General features: G+C 38.5%; 1 protein-coding gene across 1 annotated transcript in view; it reads left to right on the top strand.

Moving 5' to 3' along the window:
* Positions 1–25,154, top strand: part of LOC146370454 (ephrin type-A receptor 6-like) — a 176,807-nt gene that overhangs the window by 81,127 nt on the left and 70,526 nt on the right. The window contains exons 4-5 of the mRNA XM_084908633.1: positions 4,464–4,619; positions 10,006–10,341. Of these exons, the coding sequence (XP_084764759.1) occupies positions 4,464–4,619; positions 10,006–10,341 (492 nt within the window). The remainder of the gene's footprint in view (positions 1–4,463; positions 4,620–10,005; positions 10,342–25,154) is intronic.

Below are 25,154 nucleotides of genomic sequence, written 5' to 3'. Positions count from 1 at the left end.
TAGCAAATATCAGTAACTTATATGAAACCCCTATTTTACTGCAATGTAATGAGCGGATGTAAATTTTCATTATGTTCTCTCCTGAGACACTTTAGACAGGAGGTCGGGTTATTACGATTATAGGAGACACATTGATAGTCTAAACGTAACTTTATTCTTTAGAAATGAGTTTTGAAAATCTATGTTAATTTATTTTGTACTGATTTTTAACTGTACTTTTAATATTTGAAATGGTAGCGACAACAATATTGCTATAAATCACCTGTACCATTATCAAAATATATAATTGCATTCTTACTGTGTAATATGCGCCTGTTATTCACAGATGTGCACGTGCATTTGTTGGTACAGTTAGTTGTGCTTCCCAGAAAGTAATACCCAGACTTTTATTCTTTTTTTTTTTCTTTTTCAGTGTGAAATAGTGGAATTTATACAACCTTTGGGCCTATGAAACATTTGTAAAAGGCATTCATTGTAGTAACACACACAGAAACATTACACACATGCACACTCAGTCTTGCTCGGCTGTCTACTTCCCCTGCTGCTATTTTGTCTTAGTTCTCCTACCTAGTTACCAGAAATTCAGCAGTCTAAAGTACTGACTATGTCAAAAGCCTTTTTTTTTAAATCTGTGTGTTGCATGTCATGAGGACAGTATGAGAGGTTTACTGTTTACTGCACTGGTGCTATCACATATACACTTTCATGCTTTTATATAAAGTGGAAATGGGCGTCCTTGATGGATGGATCAGCAGTGGCACTGGACATACTGCAGCTTTTCTTTCTCCGGCCAAAATGTTCACATGTTTTTCACATTTGACCAGCTGTCCAGTTGACTTCGACATGCTGCTCCTGCCACTTCAGCTGTTGCATGTGTTTATGTGTGTTCATCCCAACACATGAATGCTTACGTCCTGGCCACCGGGCATGTCCATCCTCGAGCGACACATGGTCAACCCCTGTACAGTGCCACTGTGGCCTTGGCAAAGAGCCTGGCTGGTCATACTGCAGCAGGAAACTGCGGGGTTCGAAAAGGAACATCCCCTCAGTTCAGCGAAGGTCGCAGAGAGGCGTCATTAGGTTGACAGAGTCTAAAGCGGGGTCTTGCAGGGTGGGGGAGTTGACTGACGGTTTTTGACTCAAGGACATGTCAGCATCAGAGGTTAATGATAAAGGCAGCCTTGGTATGCCATAGGGGATGCCACTTATCATATTCATACAGATAGCTTCTGTGTGTTTATTTGCTGCATACGTGTGTGTGTGTATGTGTGTGTGTGTGTGTGTGTGTGTGTGTGTGTGTGTCAACATTAAATAGAGTTTTGAAGACGACAAACAGTTTGAATAGCTCGACTAAAACAGCTTTAAACTAAATGTAAACCTTTTGTTCTTATTCTCTAAGAGGAATGATGATGAATAAAAAAAGGAAATGTTTCAAATGAAAGGAAGGATAAATTCGATTTAAAAAATACTCCTTCATTGAACAAAATGAGACTGCACTAAAGTAGTAAAACATTACTATTAGCCCTGGCAGTGTGCGCTGTGTTCCCTGTGTGCGTGTTAACCTCTTTGTCCCTGTCCTAATTGTCCCCATTTGATCAGCACAGTTGTGGTTTCAGGCATTTCCTTGCCCTCCCTACAGCTCCATTTATCACAAGCAGCAATGGAGAGACACAGAGGCTCTCAGTGCTTCAAGGTGAATCCTTTCAAATGGCTCACGTTATGTTACCTTGTTAAATCAATGTGAAAACTAGCAGCAATGGAAGTCTCTCCAGACAAGAGTTTGTGTGTTTCTTTGACATGGAAGTTCTTTGAAGATTGGAAATACTACTATTAAAAGAAAGCTTTAGTGAATCCCTTAGGGCTAAGACTCTCATAAGCCTTTCTATTTCAGCTAGTTGCCTGTGATTTTAAATATTAAAGAAGGGAAGTAACTGTATTGTTTAATTTTTACTACTACATTTATTTAGACTTAAGGTCTTTACTATCAATCTAACCTGTGCTGGTGGTTTCAAATCCTTCAATTTATTTTAGAAAATGTATTTTGAAAATGAAAGATTCCGTTTTCTCGCTCCTGTAGCATGAAAATGAGAATTTTCTTGAGCTTCTGGAATAAGTCCAGCAGTTAGTGCTGGATTATAATTAAAGCAGACTCGTTTTACAACAACAACTGTATAGTTGGTATAGCAAATCGCTGCTTTAAGCCATGTCTACACAGCACATGTCTGATCTAACAGATATGTTCCTTTTTTTATTAATCCATGCATACATACCAAACTACTCCGCCCCTAAATGCAAGCCATATTTTATTTATATCCTTCAAGTCTTTCCCTGAATTTTACAAGCATAACTACAAAATTTCAGCAAGTAGCTTAATTAACTCTAAGTGCTTCCAGAATAGCTTAATATAATGCAAAACAATGTAATTTTATTTTGAAAAGACCTCTGTTCGTTTCACTCCGTTGAGTTTTCCTGACAGACTTTGGTTCATTTCCCACCCCTGTGATTACGTGCTCCGCTCCGATTATTCTCACCTGTGTTCAATCATCCAATCAATCATCACTGTGAGTATGTACACCCCCCCTGCTTCTCTTTGTTCCTTAACAGATTGGCTTTTTACTCACAGCAGTTAAGCTTTCAAGTCATTCCTGTACCTCTTGTTTGGATGTTTTTTCATTAGTTTCCTCATGTGTCACTTCTTGCCTGTTTTTTGTATTTTTTACCTCCCTCATACCTGGAATGTTTGGCACACTCACTGACCTCCTGTGAATGACTCCTTGGCTCACAATAAAGCTTAGCTTTGGGAGGAAAGTTTGTTTGTTTTTGTTTTTTTTTACATATCTCTAGTGTGCAGTTCTGTGTTGCATTTTAAAAAGTTTTTACTTGTTGGTGTAAATAAATGGCTTATAAAATATTAACACACAATTCATCTGCTTAGTTGCTGTTTATGATATTCTAAATATTTCTTTTTCACTGCATCAGACATTTTGAACTGTCATGGTAGGAAAAAACACTAATTTCACTGCCGACTTAGTTATGGAAAGTTCTGAGTAAGCCCTGACAATGTCAAAGTGAGTCAGCATTAACAATAAGTCAAAAGGAAACAGCTAAATGGAATTCAGGTATTCGGTAATCACACTATTTAAACCCTGTAACAGTGGCATGTCAAAATGTCTTCTGTCAAAAAAGACCTATTGGACATGATTTCTTATAATCATCATAATCTTTTGAAAATTGTTCAAGGCAACGTTAAATAGAGTAAAAGATTTATCAGTAGATTTGCTGCTTTGTGCTTTGTACTGCTTAGTCTGCTGTGATATAAGGAACAGTATTTATTTGGCAATGGAAAAAAAATCCTTATGTCTTTCAGAAAAGCCTTAGAAAGTCAGATGAGTTAGAATAAAGACCAACAAAGCCCATATAGGGAGAAGGCTGTGATGGATCAGTGACTCAGGCGCTGGACTTTGACCCAGTGGACTGAGCTTCTTGATCCACGTGAAACCAGAAGTCAGAGCTGACCTGTCAATAGATGTAGTTTGTTCATTTTCACTTGTGTGTGTGTACATTTATTCATGTTTTAACAGATGCACTTAAGTTTAAGAAGAGATTGTGGTTTGAAATAAAATAGGACAATTTTGCAAGACCCTAATTCACCAAAGACACCAGATGTTAAAACTGCAGAGATAAACTGCTCCCTTGTGTTCTGTCTTTACAAATTAAGCCAGTGCTTAACAAAAAATATTAATAGTTGTTGTATTCTATTGTTTCCATGTGTTTTTGGCAGCTAAATATTCAGAAAAGTTTTTGCACAGCTATCACACATTTATTGGTTTTAGTACAACTGTGGTTCCTTTCTAGCTTCAAGACATTTCTGTGTTTTGATTGAAGCCATTGGAAATTCAAAACTAAACAGCCGTGAGTTGTGTGACAGGTGGTACAACTGACTATTTTCCCCTCGAAGGGCTTTTGTTTCATCACCTTTCCCTAAACTTTAATTATTTATTGGGAATTAAATGCTGGCAATAAAACTAAAGTTGGTATTATGTTTTGATAATCAATACCCTCGGTTTTAATCCATTTTTGTTATTCCGAAAAGGAAACAAAAACGTGGGAATTTTTGTGTTACAAGTGTTGTCAGAGTTAGAGATGATTTCAATGTTTCTTTCCGTCTTTGTTTTTGTGGAAAATAAAAAATCATACTTTTTAATACTTTGAGTAAATATTCCTAAACCCAAAGCAGATGTGTGTGTTTCACTGTTTAAATAGAAAACATGAGTTTCATGAATCTATTTAAAGTCTGAATTTCTGATGGATTGCAGCATAAACTGTCTCCCTTCAGGGCCTCTTTCTTTGCATAATATTATCAAGCTATGTGATGTTTGCATGAAATATTTCTACCTGTACGTCTATATGAAGGTCTGGCTTTGCACTTACAGACTGCCGCATTGTGTGTCTGTCATCCTCAGCATGTCGTCCAGGCTTCTACAAGGCATATGCTGGGAACATTAAATGTTCAAAGTGCCCTCCGCATAGTTTCAGCTATGGAGAAGCATCTGCTATCTGCCGCTGTGAGAAAGGCTTCTTCAGGGCTGAGAAAGATCCTCCAACTATGGCTTGTACACGTGAGTACACCAGAAAAAAAAAGGGTTTTAAGCACGATCGTCACACCGTGTGCTTTGACAATCAGATTAACACCTTCCGTCTTTAACTTCACAGGCAGATGGCACAAATGTTTATGAGTTAGAAATGAAAATATAAAATGCATTCCAGTGAATTTATTAACAGAACAATGATAACGTTAAAGACATGAGTTCACTTTACTGCACAACACATTTTAGTCATTCATCTAGAAAGGTGGGTGTGATGAAAATCAATCCACTATCTAAAAGATGTGACCAGAGAAATTTGGATGTGTGCAGGTGCACAAACTACATCACGTGACTGAAGGGCAGCCTGGTTTATAGACAATCTGATAATGGCAGGGTAATGTTACAATGACTAGTATATACATAATGCTACAGCAGTGTTTGACATTCATACAGTATACTTAATTTGAAAAACTGGTAAAAAGAGTAATTTCCTCCCATTGCTAGGAGGTTGCCAGGCACGCATGGTTCAGCTTTTTTGGGAATAAATTAGTTCTTATTGTTATAAAATTAAAATGATTGGTTGCTGTCATATTGTGTGGTAGGTGCATAAACTCTAGTTAGAAAGGTACAGATAATTTGAGCTTGTTGCTAGGTGATTACCAGGCAGTATGATGGCATCATAATATATTATGCATAATCCAAGTTTTGTATAATTAATCCTTTCTGAATATAAATTAGATATTAATTTTGTGAAATAAAAATAATATAATGATTTATGTTGTGCTGTAAGTTCATAAAGGTTCATTTTAGTCCATTGTCAGGTGGGTGCTAGGAAACATGCTGACATCATAATTTCTGTTACAGATAAGAACCTTTGGCTGTACCTGTGTGCCATGTTTAGTTGCTCAACTCCTGACGGTGTAGTGGGAGTTCTTGGATAAAGAAATAAACACACAGACTGAGCTTTTGTATGGTAAATTTTAAAAAAAAGAAGAAGAAGAAGAAAGAGGTATTTTAAGGTATTGTGTTTGATTTGGCATTGATGCCCTTTCTGATACAACCCTCCCAGACTTGTGGCTAACACTACTACTGGGTTTGTAGCTTGTCCAGAATCAAACCCAGGATCTTTTGCATGTTGCTGGAATTGTGCTAACACTATAGCATGGATTCATTTCATATAGTATAATAAGATGACTAAAAAATTAAACTTTTCACAATTGTGAGCTGCTGAAAACATGCTGAAGATGTGCAAAAGCAAGCTGGCTAAAGGCATTACCTCCTACCTTGGACATGAGTCATTAGACATAATAGCCGCATGTATAACTGCAGTGAGGTTAGTCAACCTTTTTGATGTGATCAGACTTATGGGAGAACTGACAGCTGTAATCACCATCATCATAAATAGAGAGAGAGAAATAGTCATGTTATCATTTTGTCTGATTAAACTTGAATCAATTCATTGCACATTCACATTAAATATTTCTATACTTGTCTATGCCAGACAGTCTGGTAAGTTATTACTCTGTCTATAGAGCTGGAGGATTACTCCAGTGTTCTCAGAGAATTTGCTGTGGCCGTAAATCCAGTCTCGTCTTTAGGACTTATCTGGTGTGAAACGGAACATTAGAGAGTCTCTGGATGAATTACATGGCTTTTGTTCAGCTGCCTCGTCTTCATTGATGATTCACTGACTGTCATTACGACTTCATATTTGCATTAAATTACAGTTTAACCGGACTAATTCTCCTTTAATTAAAAAGCCATTTAGCTGTCACTGAGATAGACGGGGGCCATGTCTGAGAGCTCTCCAGGGTGGAAGAGTGTATTTGTCTTTTACAGAAAGACAAAGCCAAGTCATTGTGGAGATGCTGTTAGTTTAGATTGTCCTGCAGGATGCAATATTTGCAGGGGAAATCCTCAAAAAGGCTTCAGCTCTTCCTTTGATGTTTTTATGTCAAATTTTAGGCCAAGATGATTCAATATATACAATTAAACCTGAAAGCATTTCAGTCTGGGGTCTTTTATTTGTCTGACAACTGCTTGAAAACTTAGGAGTGAATGGTATTCTTACCTGCAGTTACCTACACTTTCCAAGTCCTATAAACATGAGCTAATCAAACAAGTGATGAGCTCTAGCTTCTTAAACTCCAACATATGAACAAATGACTCCGGTGGCATATTTGTATTTACAGCATTTATTGACTACATTGACAAGGTAAGTTTAATTTGCTCAAAAACAAAAAACCATATTGTTAAATCTTTACTACTACACTTACTAAAGACAACTAGACACCTTCCTCGGTATACAACGTTGTAATTTAGTGCCTTGTTCAATGGTTTGTCAACAGTCGTTAATTTGTTTTTAACAGTATCTCCACTCCAAGTACAAACACAGCGTAAAAGGGCCTTGTGTGGGAGTGACAAACTTGCAACCTAAGAGGAGTAGGCTGGTGTACCACATCTACTTTTACAATCTGTGAGCTGTGTTTACTCACATAATGCATTTTAATCAGGGGCATGTAGGCCAAAACATAAACTGTTTGCTTGACGTTGAAGACAATAGAGATTAAAGACCGAGGGCCTTAGAGGAAGACAACGTTAGAGAGGAAGAAAGAGAAGATAGAACAGGAGGGGAAGATAAAGGAGAGGGAAAAGTGTAAAGGCTGGATGGAGTAGACAGTGAAGAGAGAAAGGAAGGAGGTGGTGATACCAATCTCCCCCTAGAATAGGAGTTGATTGATGGCAGTGGGGTTGCTCTGCAGGAGGGGAGGTGGGTGGATTCTCCTCGATGGAGAGAATAGAGAAGGTGAGATAATGGCCGATAGAGGCAGAGAGAGATAAAGGGAGAGAATGGACACACGCTGACAGAAGTGGAGGAGCAGTAGGAGGAGCTTTCCTGTCTGCTGAGATTTTAGCAACGGTGGGGAGAGAGGGATGGTGGAAGAGAGGGAAACATCCCATTGTCCTGGCAGACAGTGAGCTTGGCAGGACGGGAGTGTTCAAATCCCCCAGGCCTTTTAACTCCACCCTGTTGACAGCTGGCTGCCTGCTATTGCACAATGCTTACCCTGACACACAAACACGCGCATCCAGGGAGCACAAGACCTTAGCAAAGTGAAATGTGAGGGAGGTAGTTAGGCTGTTTACTGCACAGGTGAGGATTGCATTATAAGAGTCAGTACAGCAGGACTTTAAGATATGTGTGTGAAACATTTATGAAATAGAAAAACATTTAGTGTTAAGGTTTTAGACGAAACACTAGTTGACGCAAATGCAAAATACTCAGTTTAATACTCAGGTTTGTTTTATCTGCAGAGGTGGATCCTAGATCAGTAGAGTGGATTGACTACAGGAGACTGACGCTGGAGGAGACGGTGGATAGTGGCAGGCAGGGTGTGTAACTGGAGGTGGTTGGTAGCTGATGCTGGAGTTTCAGATGGAGAGTGGCGGGCAGAGTCAAAGCCGAGGATAGATTGTAAAAGATCGGGGTTAACTGGTTGCTGGTTGGCACATACTGGAGGTTGGGAGAACAAAGACAACGTGTAATTAGTTAACTAGAGTTTCAACAAGGAGCCTGAATGCCATCTACTGCAGTAATTTATTTGACAGTCTGGCAAGGGGTGGATGACAAGTATATATATACTGTAGGTGGTTGATTGAATAATGACACACGTGTATCATCTGTCTCGATGGAGAGTCACGCCTCCAGGGATTCACAGGGAGACAAGACATACACAAACAGAGGGACAGAAAAAAAGGAAAGGGAGTGAGGGAAACACAAGGCAATAGAAAGCCAGTACTAAAAGCATGAGAGGACTATGACATTCAGAGCATTCTTTCACCTGCTTTTGACCTCAGATGGCAATTTTGGGTGATGTTTCTTATACAGGTATAGGAAGACATTCTAACGCTGGTGTGCACAACTTACATTTGGTTCTTACTATCCAAATAGTACAATGCACAGCTTGGCTACTTGGAAGGACTGCATCATTGAATTAACTATTTCCAAATTCAGACGCATAATAAGATTTAGGTGATTGCACCTGCAGCATCATTGTTAAACATAGCACCATATCAGGACCGGTGATAGAATGCAGTCTCTAGTGTCTAGACTGCAGCTGATGGAAACTCTGTTTGCCTGTATAACTTGGTTGGGTGGTGTGAAATTGTGTGACTATGGGTCTGAAACACAAAATGAAAGAATTGCAGTTATATTAGCAACAGTTTGTCCAAAAGATATAATTAAAAGAAAGCATGCTCAAAAATTATTTGGCAGAAACAGTGATATTAGAATTGTGTATGTAGGGACATAAACTAACTGCTGGGCACTTAAGCCCTTTATTTAATAAACCTGATTATTCTGCTGTAGACTAACAGTGCATTTTGTTATTTAATTTAATCTTGATATAGTAAACTGTGAGATTTTATAATTAAACACAGCAAACATCAGCTAAACATATCTTGGTTGTGCTTTCTACTAATAATAATATGGAAAAATGTGGTAACAGTCATGTACTAATGGTGGAAACATGTTATTAATATGGAAATAGCAAGTTATTACCAGCTTAATATCAAAGTAATAAAGTATTATCTTACATATATATGATATATGTATAATAATGAGGAACAAAAAACATATGCCTATGAGGCAGTACCAATTCATAATATTATAATATAGTATTAGAAGTCAAACAAACTGGATCAAAGTTGTATTTTACAACAGAATCAATGTATATATAGTCTATGTAATATTTTATATAAAGTTTATATAAAGTGTGTATATATATATATATATATATATATATATATATATATATATATATTGTTATAAACACCTAGTAATATGATAGTAATATTTATGTATTTACATTTTTATATACTGACTTGTGGTAGTATCCACTTGACAATAAGGTAATCTTAGCTGATGCTTTAATGCTATAATATAATGCTATAATTAATCCAACCCTATGCCTTCAGCATTCCTCTCTGTTAAACGGTAACAATATAAATCCTATTTTTTTGCTGTGGATTATTAACTGTAAAAACCTGAAGAACTTTATTGTAGTCTAAGAAGTTTGGAAAGAAATTGACTAGACTTCTTTAAGTTGTCTTCTTTAAGAAGTCCAGTCACGTTTCTTTCCATGACCTGGATGAGTAGGAACCTACACAGATAACTTTCTTTGTAATAACCAGGAATCAGGCCTGCAAGGTGCAAAATCCCCTCTAACTCTAATTCCAAACTTTAAGTTATGTGAGGATCACCAGGAAACATCTGTGGTTAAATTCCTGCTTGTTTCCACATTATTACGCTACTCTTACAACAATATTACTGAGCTGTAACAGAAAGTGCTACCCATGTTTCATTTGAAATATAATTTTAAATTCTTTTATCAGTTTATCAGTTTTTGCTCTTTTGTAGGCCCTCCATCTCGTCCACGAAATCTGATGTTTAACCTGAACGACACCTGCCTGCTGCTGGAGTGGTCGCCCCCCAGCGACACAGGAGGTCGCAGGGACCTAACTTACAACGTCCAGTGTAAACGTTGCGGCCCAGAGCCCGACCACTGCCAGCTGTGTGAAGACGAGCTTCGCTTCTTGCCAGGACCGTTAGGCCTGACCAACGCCACTGTCACTGTCGTGGATTTTTCCGCACACGCCAACTACACCTTTGAGATCGAGTCGCTTAACGGTGTGTCAGACATGAGCTCGTTCCCTCGACAGGTGGCCATCATCACCGTCAGCACTGATCAGGGTGGTGAGTACTATTATTTTCGTTGAGTGTGTTACTTGTCATTTTCTTAAGCACAAGTCCTATAAAATGTAGGATTCTGCTTTGCTGGTTAAAAAAATACAAAAAGATAACTAAGATAAATGTAATCTTTCCTAATATACCTAATCATCACCAGAAAAAGTTTATGATAACATGAAAACTTCTTGGTATTTTCACACTACCTTACACCGCAAGTTGTTCCCAAATACATTGTGCAGGACTCTGTGTATGTGTGAGATTATACATATAAATGTGCAATGATAATCTAATTAGCAACAAATTAATCCCCTCCTCTGTGCGGCTTTATGTGGTTAGAAATGTATTGGTTCTCCCCAGTATCATGCTACACATGTTAACTCAATAACTCAAAGATTAACCTGATTTTTGTGAAATTTTTCAGTAGTTAGACTATGAGTAAGTGAAAAACTCATTAGTTTTTGGCAGAAGTATAATCGCCGTAAGACAAGAATATTTCATGTTTGTTTTCATAACTTTTGACGCCCAGAGGATTTGTTCATTTAAAAGGTATTTATGGAACTGTGAGGAGATCATCCCCTGTTTTTAAAGGTACTCTGTGACCTCTACCAGCATTATAGCGCAATACTTTTATGACTTGTTTGCTGTTGATAAATCCACATGACTCTGTGCTAGTGGCTGCCAATGGCTTCTTGCCATCTTATCCTACTTAACGGTAGAAGTAATGTACCAAACATGTATCGATATGCCAGCAAAGGCAGGAAAGAAGAAAATTAGCTCTGGAAATGTGTTCACGTTGTAACGTAAACAGCTTTTTGTTTGTTTACTCGTCATGGCTCTTTTCTTTCAACCCTTATGCAAATGTCACCAACAGTGCTTTTTTCCAGGAAAGGATTTTTATTCGTTTAAGGTTATTCCTATTATAATTTGCAAATCTTCAATACTGAATACTGTATGTGATTGAACGTGAGTCATATTTCAGAGAAACCTCCGCTCACAGTTTGATGGCATTTCATTAATAGAAGGTAAAATAATTTAACATGGGGCAAAATCATTGGTTACGACTGTTCCTCACAGAGTTTCTCACTCCATCTATGAGCTTTGAGATTTTGCCACAGAACAAAATCTGAAAAATTTTATATTCCAATATGCCAATCAGAATGATTATGTACTGTGGAGCTGTGATCAAGAAAGTTTGTTCTGAGTACACAGCTTTAGAACAGTCATTAGTTTATTGTGTTACTGGGGCCTTGTTAGAGATTTGTGAGAATGGCCTTGTGAAAGTTAATATTCAATACTTTTTGATGCAGTTAGTAAAGTGAGACAGGCCTGGCGTTATGACAGTAAGGTAATTGTCCTTCTAATATTTGTAGGTTTGCACCCTCAAACACTGCTGTAAATGATGGCAGAGGTTCAAGTTGTTATTGTATTTACCTGTTTTCCCCAAATAAAGGGGCTGAAAGGCCCATTATATCTTTGGGACATCCTCTGGTGTATAGCATGCTTATGCTTTTAATTTTTGATTTGCAAACACTGTGTTTTCTGTTTTCTGCCTCCTCCCTTGACTATTTTCCTCACCCTGTTTTGTCTTGATGGTTGTTTCGTTCCCCTCCTTCTCTCCCTCCGGTTTCCTATATTCAAGCATGCTTGTTTTTTGCTTCTTTGTTCTTTCCTCTTTCTTTCTCTCCTTCCCTCCTTTCTGCCGCTGCTAAGGGAGGCTGGGAGAAATACATTTTCTCATAGAGCCAAAACACATTAAATGCATTATTCTGTGTCACTGGGGACAACTCTATCCTTTACCGGCACCTCAATGTTACACGCAGCCTTTTTATTTCATTAAGATGCCCAGTTTAGCACATAGTTGTGGCAGGTCCCTGGGCTGTGCACAAGACCTATTTCAACACTAACGTACACAGCTGCAGCTATTTAAAATGCTCAAGGGAAAAGGGTAGATTTATGGCCCTCGGCCACTGATAAGCAGAGTGATGATGTATTTTACCACTATCTCCTTGACAGAAACTAGAGTTTGGTCAGCGAGTCAATAGTCTGTGTCATTTATTTTAATGGTAAACATGGTTATTGATTACATTGGTAGTTGTAGTTTTAATACCACAGTGTCCCATCCAACCCACGGATGCAGCAGGTGTCATGTTATCAGTAACACCAAGTAATGAATGGACAAATCTTTCCAACTTTGTTTTTTGGATATAAGCTCATAAGCTCATATAAGCAGATCAGTACTACCGGATGAAAGTAATAAACCTCAGGTTTACTTGAGGCATATGACCAATGCTGGGGAATGGAGTAGTGTTTTCATAATGTTGGTTCTCCCTCTGTGCTTGCCACTGTTGGACAAGCCTGTTTAGACCCAATGGAAAAAAGTGTACTCAACATCGTATGTACATAAACTGTTTCCCCAGATGCCAAAGAATACAACAGACTGCTCTGGGATTCAACAGGTTTGTTCTTGTATTAGTGTCACATACAGTGTTTGATTGTCTGATTCCTGGTTAAATTTAGCCAAAATGATTGCTGCAATTTTATTTCCTTGTCATAGTTTTGTTTTGCTTGGGTTTGTTTTTTTTTTTCTAATTATTAAAGATGTAGGTTTTCATTTTATGACCTTTATACTGTTTGTATGACTTTTAAGTGTCTAGAACTGTGAGTAAAAGGAGAGTAGACATTTTCATCATTTTCATACTTGCATACCAGAAGGTGTAATATCTTCTTTTCACACCTCAGCAAGAATAGAAGTGATGCAAGATGATTCATGAGCACAATTGCACAAAGCAATAGCCCACACACTGCCTAAGATTATTCTTAGATTATTCTTGCATCGTTTTTTAATATTTTTAAATAGAAAGTTTGAAATCTATATTTTACTGTAATGCTGAATAGGTTTAACCCTTTAAGACCTACCATAGAACCAAGTCCGCCAGATTTATCTTTATATTTTTACATGTTGTAGTGCCATTTTTGGGAGCATTTTAAGTTGCTATACATCAATATAACTGTTATAGCCCAAATTTTAATAATATGTATGCATCAAGTCTATAATAACTACATAAATTGCAACAAAGTGCAATAAACTAAAAAAAAAATGAAAATCGTTTTTGTTTTTTTACATATATTTCTAGTTAGAGAAATTTAAGAGGTTTGTCCCTCAAAACTGTAAATACAAAAAAGTTGCACAAAATAGTTTCTAACAACAGGAAATTTATTTTGAGTGTCTTCATAGTTTTATTTTTGAGATACACCAATTTTTATGTCCTGCAGGAAAAACCAAAATAAATATTATAATGCAAATTTGCAAAAAAGACAGCATGTGCATCAAAATAAACTATTTCCAGCAGTGCAATTTGAGTTCTAAACATCCCAGAAACTATTCAGAAAAGCATGAAGTCAAACATGACTTTTAAAAACACCAGTACAGGCTTATAAGGCCCCGAAGGTAAAAAAAAACTACATTTTCCGCGAAAATGACGTCACGTCCGGTTTCGGCCAGGTAATGGTGGACACACGATAGCTCGCACTGCTGTCTATTCAAACGTGTGCTTTTTATGCTGTTTTTGCAAAGCCATATGTGGAAGGAAACCGTGACCCAGGACAAGCTGATGGCATAAGATGTAAGTACAACTCCTCCGGTTTCATGTGCATAAAACAATTATTGTGCTAGCTTACGTGGTTCCGGTTCTACAGGGATTTAAAAATAGCTACGACCAGTTTTAAAGGGTTACGGATGCTAAATACATTGTTTGTTTGTTTGTTTGTTTTTTTAAATCTTAGAAAATTGAAACCACTCATGCAAACAATATGTTTGACTAAATATTTAGATATAGCATTGGTTCCAATTGCTAAATAAATGCCCTGGCAAAGTTATCTAAAATGATTTGGCCTGATCCTCAATTTAGTTTCTCAAACTGAATCCAAAAAAAATGTGCATTTGTAGATACTCGCTGAAGCAAAGTAAGGGGATTTCTTACATTTAAAATACAATTTCCTTAAAGATAATGTGATGGTGGTGGAATAGTTGGTGGTTAGAATATTGAGAAGGGACTAGGTAATGTATCTATTCTCATACTTCCACACTATTGCTTCAATTTAGTGAAAAGAGACAGTAATACTTGGTCTTTTTGTCATGGTTACATGAAGATTCCTTTCAAAATCTATCATCTAAATCATGTAAAACTGATATCTCTGCACTTGTAGTACAAGAATACTCAGTAATTACAAGAAATCCTTCAACTAAGGCGATGTACTGTGAAACCAAGTGTTACATTTGTGGAGCCTTTAAATAGAAGGGCCCTTAGTATTTGATATCTTCTGCACATAAGTTATGCTGCTTTTTTTGAACAAAAGAACATGTGTCCAGTGTTTACAGTGTGGCAAACACAGAGAAGACCTACAATAGGACACCTGAAGAGAAATTGGGTTAATCTGCAAGGCATGTTGATTAAAACTGGCAATTATCTCAAAGTCAGCAACAGAAAAACTGCAGAGGCTTTTGACAAAGTTGAAAGAGTGCACACGGTCAGCATATGCATTCAAGTTGAAAGATAACCATACCTTCTTAAGAATATGAAAAGTTGCAAGCGGCAGTGATATGCATACATGCTTTTGCACATATGCTTCCCCTGACTCATCCACCTAAACCTCAGTGTGATGGGCTTGTTTGGAAAGGTGCACAGAAAATTCCAACACCATTAGCATAGAGTTGCCATCAGCAGAATTGAGCGAGCCATGTAAATTTCTGTGTGTTGTGGGGAATATCAAGAGTCCGCTGTAATAATTTACTCTGGCCATAAATAGATTACACTTTGTCATTAAAATGCTGATGGCCGTTTTGGTAAATGCCTTGTGCCAGTGAAGTTAGTGTATGATTTGTTGTGCTTATGAGGAGCTGCTTTGTGAAAACGCGCACACAGACTCACACATACACATGCACACTGGCATAAATACATTTAAATATTGTACACATGTGGGAGGGAAATGGAGAAACTATATAGGCCTATGATAATTTCCTGTCAGGCTTAGCCTTTTCAATATTTAGTAAATGATTCAGTGAAGCTAATCTGATATATGCACTCCCATAAGTCTTTGTAACTCAAACACAGGCACTGGAGAATCTTGGAAAATTACAACCACCTTTCAAAAAAAACTCAGGGAAATGTATCAAATTTAAATAAAAGAAGAACACAATGATTTGCAAATAATTTAAAGCTTTTCATTTAAATACAAAAAGATAATTTAAAGGTTATTTTTCATTGAAAATGTTATGAAAAATAACAAAAAAATATGGATTTGTTTTTAATGAACACTTCTTTTAAATTTGGAACAACAATTTTGAAAAAGACTGGAAGGAAGGTTTTCCGTCCCAAAAGTTTTTCACTAGTAAATATGAGGCAGGAATTCTATAAAAGACTGCTTGAACAAGGAGCCTAGCCATTCACGGATAATGTTTCTCAATATAAAATTAGAAGAATTAGAATTTGGAAATTTCATCATGTATAGTACATTTATTATATTATATATATTATAGTACATAATAAATTGAAATGACACAAACTGATATTAAATTGCCATAATCTCAGCCAGCAGTCCCCAAAACGAGTAGTTTTTGCAGTGCATACTACTGTATGGGCCATTGTCAGTACTCACAGCTCAGTACAAGTTAAAACTCTTTGAGTCACACAAACACAGACACACACAGAAGCAAATAATCTCTGGCTTCTCTGTGCTTCTTTAAAGCATGATAAAGCATGCGCTTGTTAAAGATTAACTGAGGCAAGATGAAAAAGACTGTCAAGTGGTCTGAAAAATTAAAAAATGAAATCATGAATGCTGCATTTGTTAGGCTAGAAAAAGTAGGGGAAGGCCAAACACATTTTAAAAATAGAAATACATGCATCATAAGTATTGAACAATATATATCAGTCTTTAAGTGTTCTGCCATCGAGAGAAAGTCTTTGCTCAGCAAGACCAAAACAACATTCTGTCTGTGTTACAGTGACAAAATGTTTAAAAAGTCTTGGTGCTGAAGTCTGTGTCTGTCTAATTATCAAAAAAATAAGACAAAGGAGTTTGAGCAGCTGAAATGAAAAAACTGCCTTAAAACTGCATATTTCCCAACACTGTGCAGCAAATTGGTAAATGTGCCTCTTAAAGTGAGTGCAAAGTTCAAATTAAGTATATTAAAATATAATATCAGACTACAAACATTTGACATGCTCTCTACATTTGACATGTTGTGATACTGTCCTTTTCCTTCCATTTTTAGGGAGAGGTTGTAAAGCACATAAGGATTAAGAGCAGGAGAAGGACAAGGCCTGTCCGGAAAATAACAATCTGAAGTCTGAAGAAATTATAGGAACATTTATGGTTCTTTATGTCCACATGAGGACAATATTACTCCTGTGACCTGAGTGCCTTAATGGTTTATAGTCAGCATAATTACAGAAAAAAAATCACATCCAACAGTATCCATCAGTAAACTTGGTCAACTCCCACATAAAGACCTCACAAAGTGGGTGACTGGGTCAAAAGCAAAGGTGAAAAGAGCAAGAAGGTAGAGGACATGTAAAGCTGGGAGAGGATGTAGAGGTTAAGTGAGAGTAGTGAAATCAGGCGCTAAGTCTGTGAGGTAAGCCTGAGAGAGAAAAAAGGTGTTATGAATGTGGAAAGCAGGAAAAGAGTGGTTTGAAGACAAATGAAGTGACATATAATAGGAAGAGGATGGAAAAAGATGAAAATGAAAAGCAGGGTGTGAGAAGATGATTGAGTGAGGAGAGGATCGAAAGAGCAAAAAAGGGGGTGGCAAAATGAAGAAGAGGGTAAATTAGCTGACGAGAAATGTGGCTAGAGGATAAAGAAAGTGCAAGGAAGAGACTGAGACACAGACACACTCTAAGTGCACTTGTGTTTCTGGATGTGTTTTTTAAAAACCTATAAAAAAGAAAAGAAAAGAAAAAACACTTGAGTGGCCGTGGCAACCACTGCAATTTATTTGACAAGTTATTTTTGTGACAAATGCTTTCAATAAGGAATGTGGTAACTTCTATACGGCTTGGTCTGAAGCTCATTTGTGTAGATTTACTGAATACTGAGAATTTCTGTTTTAACTTGGACATAAAATCGAATTTGCCATAAAACCTAATGTGGCAGAAATAGGTGTTATGGGACATGTTGAAGATGGTTTTATTGAAGGAATCCAACTGTAGCTGATTTCTGACATTCCGTCATGTGGTTCATGAGTTACATTCACAAGCACACCAACTTGGACCCATTGGTAGCATTACAGTGTATTATGCTCTTCCTCTGTCTATGATTTCTCTCGACTTAAACACTCATAAAATCAGTTACAGTTACAAGATTCTGCTAATTTCATGGGGGTTTACATATTCCATTATGGAGTGGATTCTGCTTTTGCAGATGCACCATCAACTCATCCATTTTCTACCACTTATCTGGGTCTGGGTCAGGGGGCAGCAGTCTAAGCAGAGAAGCACAGAGCTCTCTCTTATTCCCAAGCTACCCGAGACACATAATATATCCAGTGTGTCCTGGGTCAGGCTCCGGGTTCTCCTCCCAGCATAAAATGAATGAAATACCTCAGCGAGGTGGAGTACCTTGAGCCACCTCAACTCATTCTTTTTGATGCAAGACACCTGTGTGTTACTCTTAGCACTTTCTTGGTGACTGAGTTCTTTTCCCAGCTCTAAGGCTAAGCTCAGACACCCTTCAGAGGAAGCTAATTGCCACCACTCAATCCTTGATCTTATTCTTGTAGTCACTGGTAGGGTAGGAATGAAGATTGACCAGTAATTATAAATCTTTGCCTTCACACCCATGCCTCTCTTCATTACAGCAGGTCAGTACAGTGGCTTTATCACTAAAGATGCTGGACCAATCTGTTTGCTAGTTCATCCACTACACCCCTCACTCCACTCATTAGCAATATATTAGCATTAGCTGATACTTGAAGTCCTCAAGCTGGAACAGTAACTCCTCCCATCCCCAAGCAGGGGAGACGATTCCATGCTGGATACATATCTAACGCACATATTTTAGTGATACTGGAAGTTACTACCACACATAACAACAAAAATTAAAATAAAGACCAATGTAAACAGTGTGAAGGCCACTTCAACCACTCAGGGTGAGCACTGAACCTGGTTTGAACGTGACTGCTAAAAAGCAGCACTGCTGAGAGAGTTTTATTAAAAATTGGAAGCTCAGTTCTGTGAGCTTCAATATCACTTAGCAAGTTACCTTGCAAGTTTAGTTATATTTATTACAAATGTGAATAAAGATTCCATTAATTATGAGCAGTTGAGGTGTTCAACATTGTTTAATTCCTGTTTCTGTGGAAATGTGGCTTTGCAAATATCATAGGTGTATTTGTAAACTATTGTGCTTTTGTCTGCACGGTAAATAGATGAGGGATTACAGAATTCATAGCTGATTTTTGTGATTTAAACCAGGAAAGTGAGAGGGAGTGGACAGGTGGATGAATGCAAACAAAAGCAAAGGATGAAGAAGAGGACAAGAAGGAAATGGCCTAGAAACAGGAGAGTTTGTTTAATCACAGGAAGCAGCTGCGTAATTGTGTATATCACCGAAAGCAATCAGAGACAGATCAGATTCTCAGTTGCGGTGATGCATCAGAGCTTTCTTACAGCAACTTGATAGAGTCTAATCAGGCAATCTTTTGTAGATGAAAAGCTGGTGGGCACAGCTAACAATTTCAGATCTGCATGGTGATATGCAATAACAGAAGAGCTTGGAAGAGGAGAGCTGTTCATTGACTTGGTACTGACTGAGTGTGTCCACATCATCGACATACTGTGCATCTGTGAAAGCAAAGCTGACACGATGGTGTGTCTGACGGTGTAGAGATCCTAAATTGTCCATGACGTCAAGATTAATGTTCTGTTTTATTTGATGTGATTATCATTTCAGAACTGAACGAATCCTGGGTTGTCCATCACTTGGATCTCTAGCTCAATTTCTATAGGCCTAGTTAATCACATGCTTATGCCAACACTGTGTACAACATGGGCCTGAATTTATATTACGATATGGTTAACATACCACTGTACTACATCGTACACATATATGAATTCAAGATTGAGAGATCATTTGAAAGGACTGAACATGATTTTTTGAGATAGAGAAATTAATGTATTTGGCGATTAGACTCCAATGACTCAACATGGAAGAACAGAATCCCACTGGTGACGGGGTTTAGGCAGGACCCGAAGTCTAGACACTGGTGGTGAAGATGGAGACTGAGGCTTGGATGTCGTTACGACTGAGGTGTCTGTGAGGTGGAGATGGGGATGAGGTGTTTTGCACCAATGAGAGTCCGTAAGAGAGAATGACAGAGAGCACAGATTTAAATGGCGCACAGTGAGGCTGATTGGCCCAAAGAAAGCAGGCAAGAAGATGATTAGACTAAAATACTGATGACAGTATTGAAACTGACAGCCTGGGAAAGCAGTAGGAATGTAGAGAACAGAAAAGCAAAATAACATCCAGGAAAGCAGACAGATGACTGATTACAGATCTTCCTTATTTAACTTACACATAGGCTTCATTGAATGGTGTGCAGAATTGACTGTGGCCGTTAAATGTTAATAAAATTACGATTCCATGATCTATCTCTCATAAGTTATTTGAATCAGACACAATTTGCATTCTAGCTGCTGCAGATTCTCAATGAGTCGGTGAGTGTGTGAGGATGGATGGTAAAACTGAATTACAGTAAGCCTCTTTGCTTTAGGCATGCAATACATTACCACTAAATACAGGAACTATGAAAACAGATGCAACTTTTTAAAAAAGTACAACTTAATTCCACAGGACTAAACTAAACTAAACTCTAAAGAAGCTGGTCTGTCAGATTTTGACTGTGTTAGAGCTTAAATTAATTGCACTGCTCCGATGGTGGATGCTTGGAGATGGAGAAAGGCTCAACCCTCATTTTAGAAAGACTTTTTCAACTCTTGGGCTTTTATGATGTCATATGGAGGCAATATCTTTAATATGGTCTTAGGTACACGATTCCGGCTTTGAGCACAGCAGTTTCACTCCCCTGCTGTTTGACCCTTCGGTTTGCACGGGGCAGCCAGTCTGAAGAAAGTTGGTTTAAAGGGCGGGCGGCTTTTAAGTGAGAGGAGCTAAAATGGCTAGTTTCAGACAGAGGGGCTGAACCAAGGCCTTATAATTAATAAGTAAGGATTAGTTAAAAATGTGAATAATGCAAATCTAGTACAGCCCTGGAATAAAAATATAAACACTGGAAAGGAGCTTAATGTACTCCATTTAAAATGTAAAAGGCTGGCCCTAAACCAAATCTTTCTATAATGGGCCAAAACCTCAGAGGGCCATTAAATGTACAAAATAATTTTAAGATAAATTCTGAATGCAGTAGAGAGTGAGAGTATGATGGATAACATTTGCTCTAATGAGTTTCAGGTTTGTTTCCCCTTACATTTGTTTCCTGCAGTTACATGGACTTCATTAGAGAGCAGTACAAAAACTGTTACACATACTAACTTTTGATAGAGTCATAGCTTGTATGCCAATAATGTGATTTCTGTTATTTTGAAAACTCTGTCCACTGCTAATCCTTTTTTTTTTGGGGGGGGGGGGGGATGAATAGTTCGCAATCATGGGGCAGTACCTGAATCCATGCACTACAGAACCTTTATTACCGTCCCTATTAATTTGTCATGATTTCTTTTATAAGCAGTGGGACTATAAACACGTTCAAATGAGATCTTTTTGCAGATATACAATACCTCTGAGGCAAAATGATTAACTCGGTTATATGAGCAGCATTTCTTTTTTCACCCTCTCTCTTTGGGCTTAATGTGTTTTTACTATAATGTCTGTAAACAGTGATTCAGCTGCATGTATAGCCTAATCTAAATACATTTCTCCATTCTGATTTGCCTTGTTTTCCACTTTTCTTGTTCCCTTTAGCCTTGAGACACAGTTTTGTACAGATATATACACAACCGTGTCTACACACAGACACATTTTAAGATGTGCTTAAAAGAGTCAAACAAAACAGAAAACACTGAATTACATTGAAATTCTAAGCTTTTGCTCTCAAATACCCCCATAGACATAAAAATCTATTGTAATAATGTACACAGAAATGTCCACGTCAGGGTCTGCATATGGAACCCCATGCCCTCTGTCGTGCCCAGTCCAGCGTCAATGTCGTTATGCAGCTTTGGCTCCATATGAAAAGTCTGTGTTAAGCTCCTGGCCTTCTCAGCCACCGTACCCCTCCCAGGCAGCCCTCTTCTGGCATCGCGCCACACTAACTAACTATGACAAATTAGCCCCACACTTAATTACTAGCCTGGGAAAATCACAATGATGTTTATTAGGCGCGGCATCATAAAGCGGTGTGTCCGTGCCCCTAGACCAAAGCGCTATACCAGAGAAACACTAATAATAACAACAGCCATACAAATTGGCTGAGTGGAATGACCGGGGCCCTCGAGGCGGCTGCTGGGGTGGGGTGAGGAAGAAGGTGACTTTTCGCTGGATGAATCAATACTGTCCTCTACTGTGCTGCCATACTGAGGTCTAGCTACCAATGAAGCCTGACATCGCTGACATCGACTCTGTATGTGTGCGTGTCAGAGAGGTAGATTTAGCTGAGATCCTTTCTCCATTATGATTTAATAGGAAAAAGCATGAACTGATGAAAAATGCTGAATATATTGCGTTACAGGAGAAGCTTTATATTCTCCCTTGACATCCAGGGGCAGGGGTATGCTGGGGTCCTCTGCCTGAGGACCGTCTGAGTATGTGTGTAGGTGTGTGTGCATATGCGAATAGGGGTGTTTGTCAGCATGAGAGACCACATTTGGGCTAGTGACACTGGCCTTGTGGAGAAAGAGCAGTCGTAAATAGAAACTCTGCACTTGCCGGCTTATTAACAGTTGATTTATCTGCCTCTCTGCAAGAAATGCGCACCCTTGGCACCCGAGCCCAGGGGCCCCAATTACCTGATGTCGTGTGTATGTGATGGTGTTTCAAGGGAATGTTTAGTGGCGTCGTGTCACGGATGTCGTGCGTGTGCGTGTGCCCCTTTGTTGCTATATACGTCAGTGCCAGGGTCATCTTCATCATCACTCTTTCTTGTGGAGGCACTCACACATTCACACACAGTCTTTATGCCTCCTGTGGTGGGAGATACAAGAGGGAATAATGGGCTGGGATAAATTTATTCGACAGCTCTGTCTCCTCTGTGATTTATCAGAGTATTTACTCTGCTGATGTACCGTTATCATTCTCTTTTTGCTCTTCTTTTGCGCTCCCTCACATCTTTCTCATCCTCCCATAGTATCACTTGTGTATATTTAACTTGTGTGTTCATCACAATAAATACTGACATCACATGCTACTATAAGGCAGCTGTATGGCACTGATTTAATGCATGAATGCTGAAGTTTATTGTCCTTTTCATTTAGTCATAAAGTTTGTCTCTTTTGTTTCCTCTCAGAGATATGTTTCCTCTACAAACCTGTCAGACAAATGTCGTGCTGATCGAATTCGATTTTATTTTTATTTCCTTGTCTGGTTTTCTCTTTTTTTTCCTATAAGTTTGGGGAGTGTTCATCATCCAGTCATCATTACAGTATCCATACAGTTTCCATGATAGGCTCCTGTGGCTCACGAGGTAGAGCGGGTTGTCTGCTAATCATAAGGGCAATGTGTTGCTCTCCAGCTCCTCGGCTCTGCTTGATGAAGTATCCTTGGGCAAGATGTTGAACCCTGAGTTGCCCCCGATACTTCCATATGAGTGTGCATGCGAATGTTATAGGGGGCACTTAGGTATAGAAAAAGGTGCCTGATTTAATGTGTGAGTCTTGTAGTAGAAAGCACTTTGCATGTTCTTTTAGGGTGTAGTCTGTGTACTTTAAATATCACAAAAATATTGGTTAAAATGCAGAAAAGAAGAAGAAGATTTCTATAGCTGTTCATATAACTAACTGGTTCTTTCACTAGTCTTTAGTCCTTATAGTGCAGCTCAGCATCAGCAGAACGTTTGGATAATAAATGGATCAGATGCATGTACAGTCAGATCCATAAATATTGGGACATCGACACAATTCTAACATTTTTGGCTCCATACACCACCATAATGGATCACAAATGAAACGAACAAGACGTGCTTTAACTGCAGACTGTCAGCTTTTATTTGAGGGTATTTACATCCAAATCAGTGGAACGGTGTAGGAATTACAACAGTTTGCAAATGTGCCTCCCACTTCTTAAGGGACCAAAAGTAATGGGACAGAATAAGAACCATAAATCAAACATTCATTTTTTAATACTTGGTTGCAAATCCTTTGCAGTCAATCACAGCCTGAAGTCTGGAACACAAAGGCATCACCAGATGCCGGGTTTCATCCCTGGTGATGCTCTGCCAGGCCTCTACTACTGCAACAGTCTTCAGTTCCTGCTTGTTCTTGGGGCATTTTCCCTTCAGTTTTGTCTTCAGCAAGTGAAATGCATGCTCATTTGGATTCAGGTCAGGTGATTGACTTGGCCATTGCAAACCAGTCCACTACTTTCCCTTCAAAACCTCTTTGGTTGCTTTTGCAGTATGCTTTGGGTCGTTGTCCATCTGCACTGTGAAGCGTCGTCCAATGAGTTTTGAAGCATTTGTCTGAATATGAGCAGATAATATTGCCCCTAACGATTCAGAATTCATCGTGCTGCTTTGTCAGCAGTCACATCATCAATAAATACAAGAGAACCAGCTCCACTGGCAGCCATACGTGCCCACGCCATGACACTTCCACCACAATGCTTCATTGATGAGGTGGTATGCTTAGGATCAAGAGCAGTTCCTTTCCTTCTCCATGCTCTTCTCTTCCCATCACTCTGCTACAAGTTGATCTTGGTCTTGTCTGTCCATAGGATGTTGTTCCAGAACTGTGACGGCTTTTTTAGATGTCGTTTGGCAAACTCTAATCTGGCCTTCCTGTTTTTGGGGCTCACCAATGGTTTACATCTTGTGGTGAACCCTCTGTATTCACAATGGTGGAGTCTTCTCTTGATTGTTGACTTTGACACACATACACCTACCTCCTGGAGAGTGTTCTTGATCTGGCCAACTGTTGTGAAAGATTCTTCGGTCATCCACCACAGTTGTTTTCCGTGGTCACCCGGGTCTTTTGGTGTTGCTGAGCTCACCGGTGCGTTCCTTCTTTTTGAGAATGTTCCAAACAGTTGTTTTGGCCACACCTGATGTTTTTGCTATCTCTCTGATGGGTTTGTTTTCTTTTTTCAGCCTAATGATGGCTTGCTTCACTGATAGTGACAGCTCTTTGGATCTCATCCTGGCAGTTGACAGCAACAGGTTCCAAATGCAAACAGCACACTTGAAATGAACTCTGGACCTTTTATTTGTTCATTGTAATTGGGGTAATGAGGGAATAACACACACCTGGCCATGGAACAGCTGAGAAGCCAATTGTCTCATTACTTTTGGTCCCTTAAGAAGTGGGAGGCACATATACAAACTGTCGTAATTCCTACACCGTTCACCTGATTTGGATGTAAATACCCTCAAATAAAAGCTGACAGTCTGCAGTTAAGGCATATCTTGTTTGTTTCATTTGGAATCCATTATGGTGGTGTATAGAGCCAAAAATGTTAGAATTGTGTCGATGTCCCAATATTTATGGACCTGACTGTATTTCAAGAAGAACTACAGTTGATCAGATTGCAGTGCATCATCGTGTTACACTTACTGATGTATTTGCATACACTCTGCTCTGCGGTATAGT

The sequence above is a fragment of the Perissodus microlepis genome, chromosome 16 (assembly GCF_051167445.1).
Source record: "Perissodus microlepis isolate ML-2025 ecotype Zambia chromosome 16, ASM5116744v1, whole genome shotgun sequence".
Taxonomy (NCBI): Eukaryota; Metazoa; Chordata; class Actinopteri; order Cichliformes; family Cichlidae; genus Perissodus; species Perissodus microlepis.
This window is presented reverse-complemented; position numbering and strand designations above follow the sequence as displayed.